General features: G+C 47.7%; 1 protein-coding gene across 4 annotated transcripts in view; it reads right to left on the bottom strand.

The window, feature by feature from the left end:
* PPP2R5C (protein phosphatase 2 regulatory subunit B'gamma) overlaps nucleotides 1-16889 on the bottom strand; it is a 92132-nt gene that overhangs the window by 39786 nt on the left and 35457 nt on the right. The window contains exon 1 of one of the 4 annotated variants that reach the window (XM_018558443.1): nucleotides 15199-15396. The exons of 2 other annotated variants lie outside the window; for them this stretch is intronic. In XM_018558443.1, the coding sequence (XP_018413945.1) occupies nucleotides 15199-15292 (94 nt within the window). In that variant the 5' untranslated portion in view covers nucleotides 15293-15396. Of the gene's footprint in view, nucleotides 1-15198; nucleotides 15397-16889 lie in introns of those variants that run through there. One more of the 4 variants, XM_018558444.1, reaches the window with a different exon arrangement.

Here is a 16889-nt window from a genome sequence, read left to right as displayed (position 1 = left end):
GGGGGGGGGGGGCGGCTAGGTCGCGTTTGTGGATAATTAAAGGGCTCAGCAATATGACTGTGCTTCCCTTTGTTTAGAAACATAAGTGGCTAGTCTAGAGGTGGTCACAGGCATGAAAGGACAACCTTCCGCTAAAAATAGATTAAATGGATGGGAGACTGTTCCATAAATGTCAAGCAAATCAGCCAGTTTAATTGCGATGCATCCAACAGGCATCACATCTCACGTACATCTAGGGCCATGTTAGAAAGAGAACCGCTTACTTCTAGACTTATAATACACTCCACCTAACCAACCCAATACTGAACCCTACGGACTAAGACTGGGATGCCATTAAAGTTCATGTGCGTGTAAAGGCCGGCGTCCCAATACTTTTGGCAATATAGTGTATATATAAATCTGAAGATTTGGCAAATGTGGGCATGCACACCCGAATTTGAGGGTCAGGGGTCACCCAAGTTTGAGGGTCAGAGGTTTGATAGCAGCTTGAAGCCAGGGCTGCCACTACCAGGCTTCAGGGCAACTCTGGCTCTCAAACTGAAGGGCTCATTTAAATCACAACTTGGGTAAAACCCCTGACAAGTTAACTGCACCCCAACGGTGTGCTGACATACCTGTCTAGTGGCCCATTTCACATTATGAAAAAGAGACAAAAAAACTGGCAGGAGCTTTTCTTGTGCGTGTTGAGGGGCCATCTTTCGTGATTCATGATATGTTTCAAAGCATAAAAGCTCTGTGTTACCACTTCATTCTCCCCTTCAAATAAACCGTATGCCACATCAGAGAACAGTTTTTTCTCTCAGACATGCATTGTATAATCTTCCCATGTGGGTGATGATTGTGAGAGCCGCTGCCACAGGATTATAATGGATTGCTCATCTACATTGTAAACATACCGACTTCACTCGTTGGCAAAGGAAGGAAAAGGGTGACAGGCCCCAATCCTTGCACTTTTAGAGGATCAAAGGTGTCCCCCATTCTTATGTCCTCTTGTGTACCCGGAAAAAAAAAATATGTTACTTACATCTACCGTCCCTTTATATTCAGCTGGGAGTCAAAAATCACACAATAGTCACAAAGGAGAAAGCTGCCTCGGTGCTGTGTACTTGTATTGCTTGGCTAGTGGAGAAAACAGACTTGCAGGAAGCGCTCAGGAATGCCAAGGGCCGAGAGCCAAGATTACAGTATATTCTGCTTTCAAATGTACTCGGGGCAAAATAAAACTGTCCGCAAGATTGTGCAACTAGCTGGACGAGACCAAAAATAACCCAGAGTTGCTTAAATAAACTGCGCTAATCAGCAAAAGGAGGGAAATGGCTTTGAAAGGCACTCTGAATTTTAGTTATGACGGCTTAAAGGATTAGTGCACCTTCCTGATAAAAATGGACTGTTGCTCCTGGTTGCTACATGCATAGATTGCGGTTGCACAGTCATCCCTTCTATGGGCTTGGCAGCTGAACATTTACAGCACAATCCCGAAGAGGAGGAGAGGCTGGTGGCCTGCAGTTCATTTGCTCTGTGATAGTAGACATACAAACTATGTGTGTTCATCTAAAAAGGGATGTCAGGGATGCTTTCTTATAGAGACTGTCACTGCCTATTGAGGGCACAGTGACCCCTCCTGTACACCCACCCAACCCAAAGCCATGAGTTGCCCACCATGCAAGCCGTTTTGGATGATGATGATTGGCCATTCAGGCCAAAACATTGGATTCTGGGAGGGGGGGTCACGTGCTCCCCATCCCTGGAAGCTGCATTCTGGGGGGAGGTCACGTGCTCCCCATCCCTGGAAGCTGCATTCTGGGGGGAGGTCACGTGCTCCCCATACCTGAAAACTGCAATCTGGGAGGAGGTCACGTGCTCCCCATCCCTGGAAGCTGCATTCTGGGAGGAGGTCACATACTCCCCAACCCTGGAAGCTGCATTCTGGGAGGAGGTCACGTGCTCAACATCCCTGAAAGCTGCATTCTGGGAGGAGGTCACATCCTCCCCATACCTGAAAGCTGCATTCTGGGAGGAGGTCACGTGCTCCCCATCCCTGGAAGCTGCATTCTGGGGGAGGTCACATCCTCCCCATACCTGGAAGCAGCATTCTGGGAGGAGGTCACGTACTCCCCATCCCTGGAAGCTGCATTCTGGGGGAGGTCACATCCTCCCCATACCTGGAAGCAGCATTCTGGGAGGAGGTCACGTACTCCCCATCCCTGGAAGCTGCATTCTGGGGGAGGTCACATCCTCCCCATACCTGGAAGCAGCATTCTGGGAGGAGGTCACGTACTCCCCATCCCTGGAAGCTGCATTCTGGGGGAGGTCACATCCTCCCCATACCTGGAAGCAGCATTCTGGGAGGAGGTCACGTACTCCCCATCCCTGGAAGCTGCATTCTGGGGGAGGTCACATCCTCCCCATACCTGGAAGCAGCATTCTGGGAGGAGGTCACGTACTCCCCATCCCTGGAAGCTGCATTCTGGGGGAGGTCACATCCTCCCCATACCTGGAAGCAGCATTCTGGGAGGAGGTCACGTACTCCCCATCCCTGGAAGCTGCATTCTGGGGGAGGTCACATCCTCCCCATACCTGGAAGCAGCATTCTGGGAGGAGGTCACGTACTCCCCATCCCTGGAAGCTGCATTCTGGGGGAGGTCACATCCTCCCCATACCTGGAAGCAGCATTCTGGGAGGAGGTCACGTACTCCCCATCCCTGGAAGCTGCATTCTGGGGGAGGTCACATCCTCCCCATACCTGGAAGCAGCATTCTGGGAGGAGGTCACGTACTCCCCATCCCTGGAAGCTGCATTCTGGGGGAGGTCACATCCTCCCCATACCTGGAAGCAGCATTCTGGGAGGAGGTCACGTACTCCCCATCCCTGGAAGCTGCATTCTGGGGGAGGTCACATCCTCCCCATACCTGGAAGCAGCATTCTGGGAGGAGGTCACGTACTCCCCATCCCTGGAAGCTGCATTCTGGGAGGAGGTCACATACTCCCCATGCCTGGAAGCTGCATTCTGGGGGAGGTCACATACTCCCCATACCTGGAAGCTGCATTCTGGGAGGAGGTCACGTGCTCCCCATCCCTGGAAGCTGCATTCTGGGAGGAGGTCACGTGCTCCCCATCCCTGGAAGCTGCATTCTGGGAGGAGGTCACGTGCTCCCCACCCCTGGAAGCTGCATTCTGGGAGGAGGTCACATACTCCCCATGCCTGGAAGCTGCTCCTCTGGAGTTGCAGGGAGGATGGTAAAGGTTAGTATAAGTGGGTTGAGGTGAGCTCTCAAGAGACTCCACCTAAAATATCTAATTTCCTTTCTAGCAGGCCCCTTATGGGCTGCTAGAAAGGACCCCACAGCTTCTTCTTCCCTCCACTCCAGTGGTCTAAGGAGCGCTGACATCATCACATCTAATGCAGGTTCCAAAGAGCTGCATTAAACGTGAAGACGTCGAGGGACACTCCACCAACCGGAGTGAAGGGGAGAGAAGCGAATGCTGGGGTAGCCCCACTGCAAGGGACGGTTTTTTGTTTGCATGGCCTATAAGAAAGAACTCCGGGTATGTACAAAATTAACCCTTGCAGTGGGGCTACCTCCGCACTGAAAGGATTAAGTGCTCATATTATTATTATACAGGATTTATAATGCGCCAACAGTTTGCGCAGCGCTTTACAATGTAAGGAAGACATTACAATCACAATACAATTCAAGACAAGATGGTAAGGAGGGCCCTGCCCCTGAGGGCTTACTATCTTGGTAAATAGTCACCCAATCCTCGATGCTAGACCGGTCCCCACAGCCTCTTAGTCTCCGGCGGTCTACGAACCTGTGACATCATCGCATACATTTACCTGCATTGGATGCCGAAGGACGTACCACAGCCGGAGCGGGGTGAGCGGGCACTGCCACAGGATCGAGGGTCAGGCGAGTGTATTTTCTTTATTACGGCCCCTAGACCAAAACCAGCACTTAACCCTAAAGGAAGGGTTAATGTCCAGAGTTCTATTTATTTATATAGCGCCAACATAAAATCGGCAGCGCTGTACAATCGTTTACAGCATTTTATTTTATTTCTGGAAAAATAGTTTAAATTTGAGTAAAAAGATGACTGTTGTAAGCTTGCTCTGTATTTAAATATATAGAAAACTAAACTATAAAGCAATTCATTTTCCTGAATACCATCATTACAGGCATAAGGGCCCGTTCACACCAGCCCCAGTGCGATCCGGCCCAAATAAGTTCCGGACTGTACTGCATTGCGGCCGGCTCACTATGTTGTGGGGCAGGAGGGGACGTGGCGGTCCATTTAAGTAAATGGCACCATAGCCGCGATCGGCCGCACGGGAACACAAGGCACATCGATGTCTGTGGTGCGGTCCGGTCAGAATGCTGCAAGCACTATTTTGTTCAGACTGGACTGCAGGCATTGATGTGCCTTGCGTACCCGTGCGGCTGATCGCATTGCGGCCAAAGGGCGTGGCTACGATGCCATTTACTTCAATGGACCGTCACGCCCCCTCCTGCCCCACAACATAGTGAGCCGGCTGTAATGTGATGCCCGGGCCCGGAATGCACGGTGTCTGGTGTGAACGAGGTCTAAAGGGTTCACACCAGCCCCAGTGCATTCCAGCCCGATTTGGGGCCGGAACGTGCTGGATCACACCCCGGCAGGCTCACTATGTTGTGGGGCAGGAGGGGACGTGCCACTGGTTGTAGTGCAATCGCCCACACCAGAACGCATGGCAAATCAATGCCTGCGTTCCAGTCCGGTGTGGTCAAAACAAAAATATTGACACAGAACGCAGTGAGCTGGCCAGGATACGATCCAGTGTGTTCCGGCACCGAATCAGGCTGGTGCAAACTAGCCCTAAACCACATACAGCTACCAGAATACGTTTTGCTACAGCAGGCATTTAATATACCTGCGTTTATAAGGCTCCTGGGACACACAAGAGGACAATTTAAAATGATAAAACGCCCTTTTTCTTCTTTTTTTTTCTTCGTCTTTACAGCATCACAGTTTGACAGGTTTAAGTATCCTGTAACAAAAATTGTTTCTGGAGAAACCAGTCTGTGTAGTATGTTCAGGCCAAAGCTTATTATAGCCTGTGACAGCAACAAAGACACCTACATGCTAATCGGAAACATTGTATTAAAATAGCTAATGGATTACAAAACGTATTCCACTTCTGCCCGGCTGTTTAAGATCTAGGTGTAGTTGAAGAACCAATGCACACCGATTACAGGTTGAATTATATAAATGACGATGATGATGATATGGGTTCCCTTCAGTGAGCATTGCCTGGCAGAATGATCAGTAGATCCAGAGATGAAGGCGTTCAACCTGATCTAGAATTTGGACTTTTCCAGTACACTTCTAACTTGACCCTGCTCGGTCCCACCTCCTGGGCCCAGCTTACGCTCAGTGAGGACCTTGCATTATGTCAAAAAACAAATAGGAACTCCCGATGGGCACGGCCAAGCTCAATTTTACACGAAAAGCAACAAGAGTTCACAGAAGGTGGTATTGTACCAAACTTAAGCTAGCTATACACGGCAGATTTCTGCTGTATCGGGCCGCTCCCGGGAAGGACAGGTGCTGCGTGTGATTATACGCAGCAGCCTGTCCTCCTCTATGGGAGTACACGGCCGTACGCAACCCTACGCTCACCCGACCTGCACGTCCGTACGGGTGCGGGTGCCCTGGCTTGAACACAGACAGAATCCATCAGGTCAGCGTACGAGTATGGCCACCTGTACGTATGTGCTGGTCGGGTGAGCGTAGGGCAACCGCGTACTCCCATAGAGAAAGACAGACTGCTGCGTATAATCACATATAGCGCCTTTCCTTCCCGAGAGCTGCCCGATACGGCCTTGCATGCAGCACGAATCTGTATGGGCCGTTTAAGCCATACAGCTTTGTCACCAGACAATCCCAGCCTGCTGTGTGGACAGTAAAGGGCAATAGCACGCCGATTTAGGATTACAGGTATTTATATCGCGCCAACAATTTCCACAGTGCTTCACAAGTGCAAATTCACATCAACTTGTGTCGAGGAGCTTACAGTCTAAGGTCCCTATCTCACATACATACAGGGCCAATTATCCTTCCACCATGTCTCTGGAGTATGGTAGGAAACCAGGGTACCCGGAGGAAACCCACACACAGGGAGAACATGCAAACTCCATGTAGATAGTGTCCTGACCAAGATTTGAACTGGGGACCCCCAGAAGTGCTACCCACTAAGCCACAGTGCAGCCTGTGGTCATCTATTTATTCTCCCCTTCTGTAAGCAACTTCAAGAAGGGAGACTGACAGGAGGCCAACATCCAGGAACATTCAGTTATGTAAGGTAGTTGTATGTAAAAATACATTTAATCATTAATGAAATACATAGCCGGTAAATTGCTTTTGAATATATGCTTGAGGGCCGGTGCAGACCTAAGCGACCCGTGTCCCATACGATCGCGCACAATTGCCGCCCCATTGATTTCAATGGAGTTACATCTGAGCAGCAATCGCAGAAAAAAAGGTACATGTACCTTTTTTTTGCGACACGCAGCTGTTTCAGCCGCGATTGTGTTCGGTTGCATGGGCAGAATCGCAGTGGGAAGTTGCGCCATCTGGGGTGCTATTAAGAAATAATGGCACTGCCAGCGCAATCGGCAGTGGTGGCACTGCATGGTCACGGATCGTCCAGGTGTGAACCTGACCTAAAGTCAAACTTTTTTCCCCCCCCTTCCCAATCCTGCTGTAGGGACTTACCTTATATGATGTCTCTTAATCCGATCATCTTCTTCACTGTCTTTTTCAGCTGTCCCTCCAGTACTGGGTGCGGGTCTCCGATCCGGCACTGACTCCTCTGTCCTCTTCTCCGATGTCCCATGGAGTCTGTGCGGGTGCACGCTGATCCATAGACTTACCTTGTGTCTCTCCTCGTCTCCCGGCTGAAACATCTGAAGTGCGCATGCGCCCGCCCCAAGATCCTTTGCGGCTGCCCGAGACTCTTCACATGGGCATCCCTTGTGTGTTTCTGTTGCCTTTAAGGAGGTGGGGCGTCCTCCTGACAAACCTGCACCCAATTTGAAATCTTCTGCCCCCATGTGCTCCAAGATGGAGACTCTCATAGTTTAGAGTTAGGACCGCACTATAAGAGGTGCCTTGGCGCGGCAGTGCGGCTTTCACATTTTCTGCAGAAGACGTGTATCCAAACCTCTGTTATTAACCTTAGTGGTGAGACAAGTTGTTTTACATGCTGGTTTGCGAGTGTGCCATGATGCCTTTCTACTCTTTTACTCTTCACATGTTCAGACGGGAGCGCGCGGCGAAGACACAGGTAAGTTTAAAGCCTTTTTAAAAGGTTTTTGTAAATATTTTAAAAAATGTTTTTGCATATATCTTCTTATCTACTGCTTGCTAACCGTACATATATGCAAAAACACACGAGGGATTAATAACCCTTTAAACTTCCAGTCCATGCAGTTTGCAGTGTCTGTCTAAAACTCACCATTGTTATACATTACCAAACTGAAATTTACCAATTGTGACAAAATTCAAAAACAAAACAAAAAAGAAACCATAACTTGTATGCACAGGACACAAAGTAGAAGCTTGATTGGTTATCAGAAGGTAAACGCATGATTAGTTGTATAGGAAATACTCCCCCACTTTTTTTCTTTTAATTAAAGCAGCCTTCCAAACTTTCATCCCCCTAAACTTTCCACTGGCATCGGCGATTTAACGACCAATTCCACATTAGCAGCTTAGTTCTGTAGTTGCTACTTAAATGACCTTCTCTGAACGTCACAAGCAGGAGAAAACATGCTCAAGATCACTGCCGCATCGAATTAGTGAGCTCACCGTTACCATAGAAACCTGCAATGTAACCAGACGGGGGCAAAAAAAAGCGAGAGAAATTCAATTACATGGTAGCCGGCGCTCAAGAAGTGGACTTCTAACATGGATGGCGACGCAAGTAAAAAAAGTAGAGTAGTCTCCCAAGCAGTTATATTTCGACCTGCACGCCGTCTGCTCGCACTGCAGGAGTCCTAGCTAGCGGAGCAAGACTTCAGGGTATGAGAGAACATGTGACCTACCCCATGTGACTGTATTCAGGCTTGAACAGCCATACACCAAGCCCAAACAGGACATTAAGTCATCCCCAAGTCCCCGGGCTTAGAGAGATGGCAGTGCTAATAATCACACTTCCCAACGCATTCGCCATACAAGTACCCATGTACTCTGGGGAAGAGAGGAAGACTTTTTTTGGCATGAGAGTGACACTGTGCGTCTCTTCTGCCAAAAATCCAAACTGTTTTGTTATTGTTTTACTTCCGCTTTAAGTTGCAATGTAATATATTTTTTGTTTGGGGTTTACATACGCAGTAAAGCAGAACTGAAGTATCTTCTTTTAATGCAGAAAGTTTGGGGTTTAGGGGATACACTTTATTGCCTACGTTAATGCAAAATTGCAGGTTAGAATAGCGCATGTGTGCGTGCAGATCTGTGCTGCCCATTGCTTTACGCAGATTTTATATGACATCTTGCAGAGTCTGTTCTCTGTTCATGTGCATTAGGGAGACTGTCAGAGGGAGGTGATGCCATCATTTCCTCACAGGAAGTCGTGGGTTCCATCCCCAATGTTAGGAACTCCAGGATTTAAAAAAAATTAACCCTTGCAGTGGGGCTACCACTGCGCTGCAAGGGTTAAATGGACATTTTGGCACCTGATCCTCAAGTCCCACCTGGTTGTTAGACCGGTCCACACAACCTCTTATCCCCTGGGCTCCGGCAGTCTAAGGACCCGTGATGTCATCACATCTAATGTAGTCCAATACACGAGGATGCCGAGGGTCATACCACAGTCAGATTGGAAGATCGAAGAGGGGGGAGAGAGGTGAGAAGACTCTGCTGCAGGACTCAGGATCGGGGGAGTATTTATTTTTGCCCCTAGACCCTTGCAGTGCGGGGTAGCGGGCCACTCCCACATTGAAAGGGGTAAGTGCGCAAAACGAGCACGATTCCAAGGCCTCACCTGAACCTCAGTCGGCTTGTTCTCTCTCTCTCTCTCTCCATCCACTGCAGCCGTCTAAAGCAGGGTATACACAGGTAGATTTTTGGCCAAATGTTCACACGAAAAATCCAGTCGGAACGTTCGATACCGGCATCAGAAACTTGTCAATCATCAAATCAATTGTCGATCTGACCCCCATCAACGATTAGGAAGTCGAATGAACGTTCTAGATTCTAACTGTGTAACCCTACTTGAGTTACCGCGAGTCATCACGTTCTGTGCAATGTATAGAATGCAAGGACGTCGAGTGGCAGAGGAGGGAGCGGTCTAAGAGCAAGCCGGCATCGGGGTTCGTACATGTATACCTTTTTTTTTTACTTGGCACCCTATACAAAACAAGCACTTAACCCTTGCAGTGCCTTAGGGAGCCCCACTGCAAGGATTAAGATTTGATTTGCCCAGAGTTCAGCTGTAAGCACAGTTCCCTAAACAGTATTAGTTCAGTGACTAGCTTCACTTGTGCCTACATTTACCCTTCAACCCCTATGACTGGACATAACTCACCACTGGTGCTGCAATGTATTAAAGTTTATGTAAACTCCTTGATAAAAAGAATATACAAAAATATATATTTAAAAAATATTTTTTAAGATTTTATTTAATATTATTAACTAGCATGCAGGCCTATTTACAATTCAACAAAACTGTTACGATGCTCCTGTTAGGCTGGAGAAAACACAATAAACTGAGGTGGAGGGGCAGCACCGCCCCCTTTATTTTAATTGTGGCTGATGCGTTTCCTGTTTTAGGTGGGTGGATAATATAATTAAGTAATGTATACAATAAACGCTTCTTGAGCTTGTTAAAAAGAGCTGCAAAGTACCCCAAAATGGATTTTAATTCAGCAGTCACATGACCGCAGGGCTCCATTCTGATGCCTCTTCTTCAGGGTGGGGAGTAGTTAGATAGGATCTGGGTATCTGCTGCTGATTACAAATTTGGACATAGGAGGAGAATAGCAAAAATCTGTTTTTGATAGCCGGATATGCTCCTGCTGGGATCTGCTGTCAATCAACTGAGCAAAGCTGGAGAAGGGGCGGCACATGAGTCTGATGTCATGGGACTACAGGCATGGTGCCCTGTAGGACTGATTACAAGATGAATGGATGCAAAATGCCCAGAACACTACAGGAAGCCAAAAGGTAACTGCCGGTATATATACACATCACCTAAATGTATCCTATACAATAAAAGGAAACATTATGTGAATTATGAGGAACAAAGAAATTTGTTCCTAAAATGTCATAATTATGGTTTGCATATAAAAATAAAAGTATGCGGGCCGTCATGTGCACAGCAGTACGCCGCATTAACTTTGACCAGCAACAAGTGGCTGCAAGATCATTTTCAAACCAGCACAAAGAGAATGAATGATTCTATGAAAGAGCCGATAATGACGACATTTACAGTAATATATGTAGAAGTACCAAAACCTGCAGAGAAACTGACATTTCTGTCATTCCTCAGCAGACTATCGCTCTGTACGCTGCCATGTTAACATTAACCCCTCCCATCACCTTACAACAGGGGGTGGGCAAACTCTGGCCCTCCAGCTGTGGTGAAAGTAGAAAACTCATCATGCATCAGTTTCTGGGAGTCATGCCTGTGGCATTAGAGTCTTGCAATGCCTCATGGGACTTGTAATTCCACAACAGCTGGAGGGCAGGGTTGACCTGCCTCGCGTTCTCTCTCCTGGCTGTCTCTCCTTGCTCATCCTCCTGGCTGTCTCTACCTTGCTCATCCTCCTGGCTGTCTCTACCTTGCTCATCCTCCTGGCTGTCTCTACCTTGCTCATCCTCCTGGCTGTCTCTACCTTGCTCATCCTCCTGGCTGTCTCTACATTGCTCATCCTCCTGGCTGTCTCTATCTTGCTCATCCTCCTGGCTGTCTCTCCTCTCTCCCCTGGCTGTCTTTCCTCGCTCTCTCTCCTGGGTGTCTCTCCTCGCTCATCCTCCTGGCTGTCTCTCCTTGCTCATCCTCCTGGCAGTCTCTCCGCCCTCCCCTGGCTGTCTTTCCTCGCTCCCCTGCCTGTCTTTCCTCGTTGTCTCTCCTGGCTCTCTCTCCCTGCTCTCTCTCCCGGCTGTCTCTCCTCTCTCTCTCTCTCCTGGCTGTCTCTCCTCTCTCTCTCTCTCTCCTGGCTGTCTCTCCTCTCTCTCTCCCTGCTCTCTCTCCTGGCTCACCTTGCTGTATTTTGCAAACAGTGCAGTGCAACAGGCTCTGTAAAGCCTGTTGAGAGACGCCGGCCAGTCACAGCGCTCGGCCGCCTGTGACCGTTTCTCTCCTCCCCGCTGGGACACAGAGCAGCGCCCAGCAGGGAGGAGACAAGGAACGGATACAATATACCAAAATGTAATAAAAGGGGCCGCCATTCAAACCCTTCCTGATCTACCAGCATCAGCTTTGAGAGCTACTGGTAGATCACGATCTACCTAATGGGCACCCCTTAATTAGATGGTGGCCAAGCCTTACATGCATGACCTGACAACTGAGCGATCATTGTACACACATGCAAGTGAGCATCATGTAAACCTGCATCTGAAGGAGGTCGGAGTGCTGCAGGTGGAAGAAAATGAAGCAGCCGGCCAGGAATATCGATATTTGCTTTCCTCAAACGGGTGTGCTCATCAGGCATCATGGAAGCCCTACAGACATATAAATATATCCCAACAGTAAACGGCCAGATCCGGAACATTCTCCGATGTCTGCAGGCACATAAATAGAATCCAGGATTGACGTCGTCCAATCGGATAGCCAATAGGTGAACTCCAGTCAAAAGTGTTCTTAACCCTTAGAGTGGGGCTTCCCTTTTTAAAATAGAAAAAGAGATTGAGAACACAGGGTCCTCAATCTCTTTTTCTGCAGCCCCTGTTATCAATGAACAGGAATCCTCTATATTGAGTGTTTCATTCATAACATGAGGACATGGTATGTTTACTATATCCACAATTATGAATGAACAGGAGGTGATGTAGATTACTTGCCATTCATTCATAATTGAGGATATAGTAAACATACTCTGTCCTCAATTATTTACAAACACTCAGCGATCACTGACTGCTTGTCCCCGCTCTCCATCCTGACAGGCTGTCACAGGAGGCTGAGCAAGCGGAGTGGGGAGGAGAGCTTGATCTGACAGCTGACTCCTCCCCCCACACAGCCGGCCCCCTGTGACAGCGCTGGCTGTCTTCGCCCCACACACTGCTTTCCTCTGATCTGTGACAGGAGGCCGAGTGAAGCGGGGAGGAGAGACGCCGGCCAGTCACAGCGCTCGGCCGCCTGTGACCGTTTCTCTCCTCCCCGCTGGGACACAGAGCAGCGCCCAGCAGGGAGGAGACAAGGAACGGATGCACTGCTATATTGGCAGGAAAATGACACTTTCGGCACGTTGCCAAAAATGCAATTTTCGGCCGATATATCGGTGCATCCCTCAATTGTATGCGATATGACTACATAACGTTAGAAAACAATCACTCTCCCGGACGCGCGATAGATGTTTCAGAGAATGAACACATTAAGTTGCTGATATTTTGTTGAATTCTCTGAAACATTTCCGTTGCTGATCGGTGACATGCGTTTTGCTGCATCAAGTTTTCGGTTTGATTATTTTACAAGCAATAGTACTATGTAGTAGATAATAGCAGGGACAATTCTCTCTCCCGGATTTATGAGTTGATCTCAGGGTTAGGCTGAGGCTCAGATTAACAATCAAAGAATGTGTTTTTATAGGAGTGGTAACTTCTGTGGTGTGAACATCAATGGCCAAGTACACACAGAGTAGAAGTTTTCCGTGACAGGAGCTCATGAGGAGGAAACTTCTGGCTCCGGCGGTACAGGCACCGAGTACTGTACTGCATCTACGAAGGAGCAGTGTTGTCACCTAGGGCAGGACTACAAAACACCTCCTCCAAAACATAGGGAAAAGGTTTTCTGTAGGTGACGGAGGACGTTGGGAACATCGTAACTGACAAGGCTGCAGCACCAGCGGAGAACACAAGAAGTTATCAGGATCAACAGGGATTTTTTTGATTTTTGCATTTATGGAACAGATATAATAAAACGCTTTCAATGTTATAGCTAAAAGCTGAAGTTCAATCGGTTTATAATTTTCCCCGGTTCCTCCTCACCCCCTCATTAATACGTTTTTAAATAAAACCTGTTTCCATTACAGACATTATTTTAGACCCAGTGACATCGCTTGGCCTCTGTGCTTCTCTATGTAATTCAGACAGGTCAGGGCAGGTGGGAGAGGCAGTACACAGCTTCCAGAAAACAGCTGCCCAACAACGGAAATCCAGTGAATAAAATGGAGACCATCAACTTGGGGAGGAAAGAGCAAGTCGGTGTTAAATGTCCTCCAGCCAGGAAATGAGACGGGCTCTGTCTGACTTGCTGCAGCTTCCAATGCACATTGTGAGAAGCTCGCAGTGTGCAGTGATAGAGGAAGCAACTCAGTCCAGGAGAGGAGCCGTTACAACTGTGCCAGACTAAAGGGAAGGACGGACGTCAGCTTTAACAGACCAAAAGGATGCAAATCACTCAAGTTCATTCTTAGGGGGACTACACGACATGTTCATGTTAGGGGTCACCTTAAGGCCCCGTTCACATTGAGCGATTTATCGCGCGGTAATTCCCGCGATATCGCGGCTATTTACAGCGCGATATATCGCTCTCCAATGCAAGGCAATGGGGCAAAGGTGTCCCGCTGTCGCGGGTCGTGCGTCGCTACAGCAGGACCCTTTTTGGAGCGGATTTTGCCACGATTCCATTCTTTGCAATGCAAGCATTTGCGCGATATCGCGCAAAATGCAAATCGCGCAATTTGCAAATTGCGCAGTGTGAATGGGGCCTAACACAGGAGGTGGACAAACGAATATGGAATTAGGTAGCCAGCTCCATAGACAGCAACTGTAAAAAACCTGAAAAGTTGGCCACCAGCTGTAATTTTTAATGAGTATTAGCCCCCCGGCTTCTGGGATTTGCCAAGCCCTGGCCTAACAGCCAGTGATCTTAAAGCTGGCCACACACCTATAGAATATCTGCAGACTTTCTATGGACAGATGGGAAAAGTGCAACAGATTCCTCCATCTACGCTAAACTGTGTGGATGGAGGAATCTCCACCTGGGCCAAGCTTCAGTATCGTGCTAGTTGGCCCCGCTGGCTCTCAAAACACCTGAACAATGCCGGCATCCAATCAGACTGTTCACGGTATTATGACAGGCAGCGGGGCTGACTAGCAAGATACTGAAGCTTGGGCCAGGTGGAGATTCCTCCATCCACACAGTTTAGCGTTGATAGAGGAATCTGTTGCACTTTTTCCATCTGACCATAGAAAGTCTGCAGATAAATTGTAAGGTGTGTGACCAGCTTTAGGGTCACCTTACAATCTTATATACATACACATTATAATTATATATATATATTATTTTTTTTATTATTACAATATAAATCACCATACTAATAAGTTAGAAATACAAGCATCTAAAATGGGTAAACCAATTGGTTAAATGATTGCATTCCACCTACACATACATCAGGGGTATTCTATGGAAATCTATTTACAAGGGGAAGAAAAAATACATTGCAAGTAATAAAAAAGATTTAAAAAAACACAAACAAGTTCCGCCTGTTGGGCATAGGAGAATCAGGAGCCCAAATATAGAAGCCAAGAGAGATCATTTAAAAGGCAGCGTCCCAAGCAGTACCATGATTTATGTATTATACATTTGATCGAGGTTCCTGGTAGCGAATCAACAAATGGCCATGTTAAACAAAAAAAACAATCACGCAAACGGGAACCAAAAGCTGTATGAGCGACTCTGCCCCCCACCCCAGGCACCTCTCTTTCCGTGGCGATTTCACATCCTTTGACATGAGCAAAGACCAGGAAAGGGAAAGAAGGCGCTAGCAAGCGATGAAGCCAGATTTCTACCCTGCGGTCTACAGGCACAACAACAAAAGAGTTAAAATTTAACTGGTGGTACGCTTTGATCCCGCACTCCCATGCAGGAGATAAGGGGTTAACCAGCACAGCACTTCCTGCTTCTCTGAGCCGTGCACAAAGCATTCACAATTGCACAGGATAGAGAAGAAGAAAAAAAAAAGGGGGAAAGAAAAAAAAAAAAAACAGTCAACTCACCGCGAATATACAGCAGAGCCACAGGCTGGAAAGGGCCGTTGGAATTCGCTGCCTCCACCACCATTGTGTTTCCAGTTTGATTACATGACAGCATCAAAGAATTCCCAGCAGAAATAATGACGATAACAAAAAAAATTTAAATAAAAGCGGCGTACTCCTCAAAGCAGGGATGGATCCTCCATTTTAGTTCTAAAAAAAAAAAAAGAAGTACTACAAATAGAAAGGGATTTCTGATTGGCTGTCACGGTGCATTGAGGCTTTCAGCTCTTATGAGGGTTTATGCCGAAGGTTCCATTCAAGTGTAACTTTTAATCCGTGACACTCAGGAAGTGGAGGTCAGAATTGCCTGTCCGCTCTCTGCAGGAGCACAGGGGGGGCCCCTTGGCCCTGGACTGGGGAGATGGAACTGCAGGGCAAAACAGCAGGCAGAGGCTTTTGTGTGAGAGGCGGAGGTCAGGGGATGGGCTACTACACAGCTGAAAGGAATGAGACAGCAAATGACCGAGCACAAGACAATGACCAGCAAAGGAAACACGTCACACACAGATAAGGAGACACTATGGAAACCACATGCAGCCGGCAACATTGTCTGTGTGCAACAATGTAACACTTTGTAACACACAACATTGCAAGTAAAGCTTCCACATCCATATAGAAAATAAAAGGATTCTGCGGAGAGGTTTGCCATAGAGAGGACGATTTTCTCCCGGTGTGATGACACTCAAGGTGCCCATACACCTTACCAATATCGGCCGATTTTCATTTGCGTCCGATATTCGTAAGGTTGATGGGCGGTGTACAACCGCAAATACTGTACAATTGTACGACGTTTGTCTTTCCAGCAGGTTAGAAAACTTCGGTCGATCGTACGATTTTCGCAAGGTTGGTGGCGTTTCAGTATGTAAAAATTTGTACGATTAAAAAGGAGAACTATGGGGTCAGTGTATTTCCCCATAGTTCTCCTTAGGGTAACGGGAGGACACAAACTAGCGTCCTCCTGTTACCCTAAGCTCAGTATATAACGATTTAGTTCTCCTTTAACACTGCACATGTGCAGACGAAAATACGTGCGGTCGATTAACGAAATTCGTCCAGGTGGTTTCTGCTAAAGACCGCTAATTGAACTCTGCGATGGTCGGGGCAGGATGGGGCCGCCGTACGAAAAATCGCACGATGGTTCGATCATCGGATGAAAATCTCATCGGATGATTGCAAGGAGTATGGGCACCTTTAGGCCTCATTCACACTGCCGCACGTATAGTACCATATGCAAATAAATGGCTCCTTACACATAGCTGCGTATGGAGCCGTATATTTGCGTCGTTCAAAAATGCGCAAAAACAGAATGGAACCGAGATGCGTCCGGGTGGCGTATTTCTGCGTATTTACGCGCATATACAGTTCATTAACATTTCTATTATGAATGATGCATTGTGGGATTACAAATAGTGCACGCATATACGCACATCCGCTCGTATATACCTGTATTATACGCGCAATATACAATTTTGCTCTTGCGTTGTGTGAACGAGGCCTTAGGCTTCAGCCACACCGGCCACTTGTGTTTTCAAGCAGAGCTCTGTCTGCAAAATCTGCTTTGTTCGTGCTTCTAGATGCTTCAAGTGACGCACGTTTGCTCGCATTTGCTTCAGATGCATTGAAAAACAGTCCACTGGAGTAGCCAATGAGAT

The sequence above is a fragment of the Nanorana parkeri genome, unplaced genomic scaffold (genome assembly GCF_000935625.1).
Source record: "Nanorana parkeri isolate BGI_ZX_2015 unplaced genomic scaffold, ASM93562v1 scaffold339, whole genome shotgun sequence".
In the NCBI taxonomy this organism is placed as follows: Eukaryota; Metazoa; Chordata; class Amphibia; order Anura; family Dicroglossidae; genus Nanorana; species Nanorana parkeri.
The sequence above is the reverse complement of the archived record's forward strand: the minus strand, read 5'-3'. Positions and strand labels throughout refer to the sequence as shown.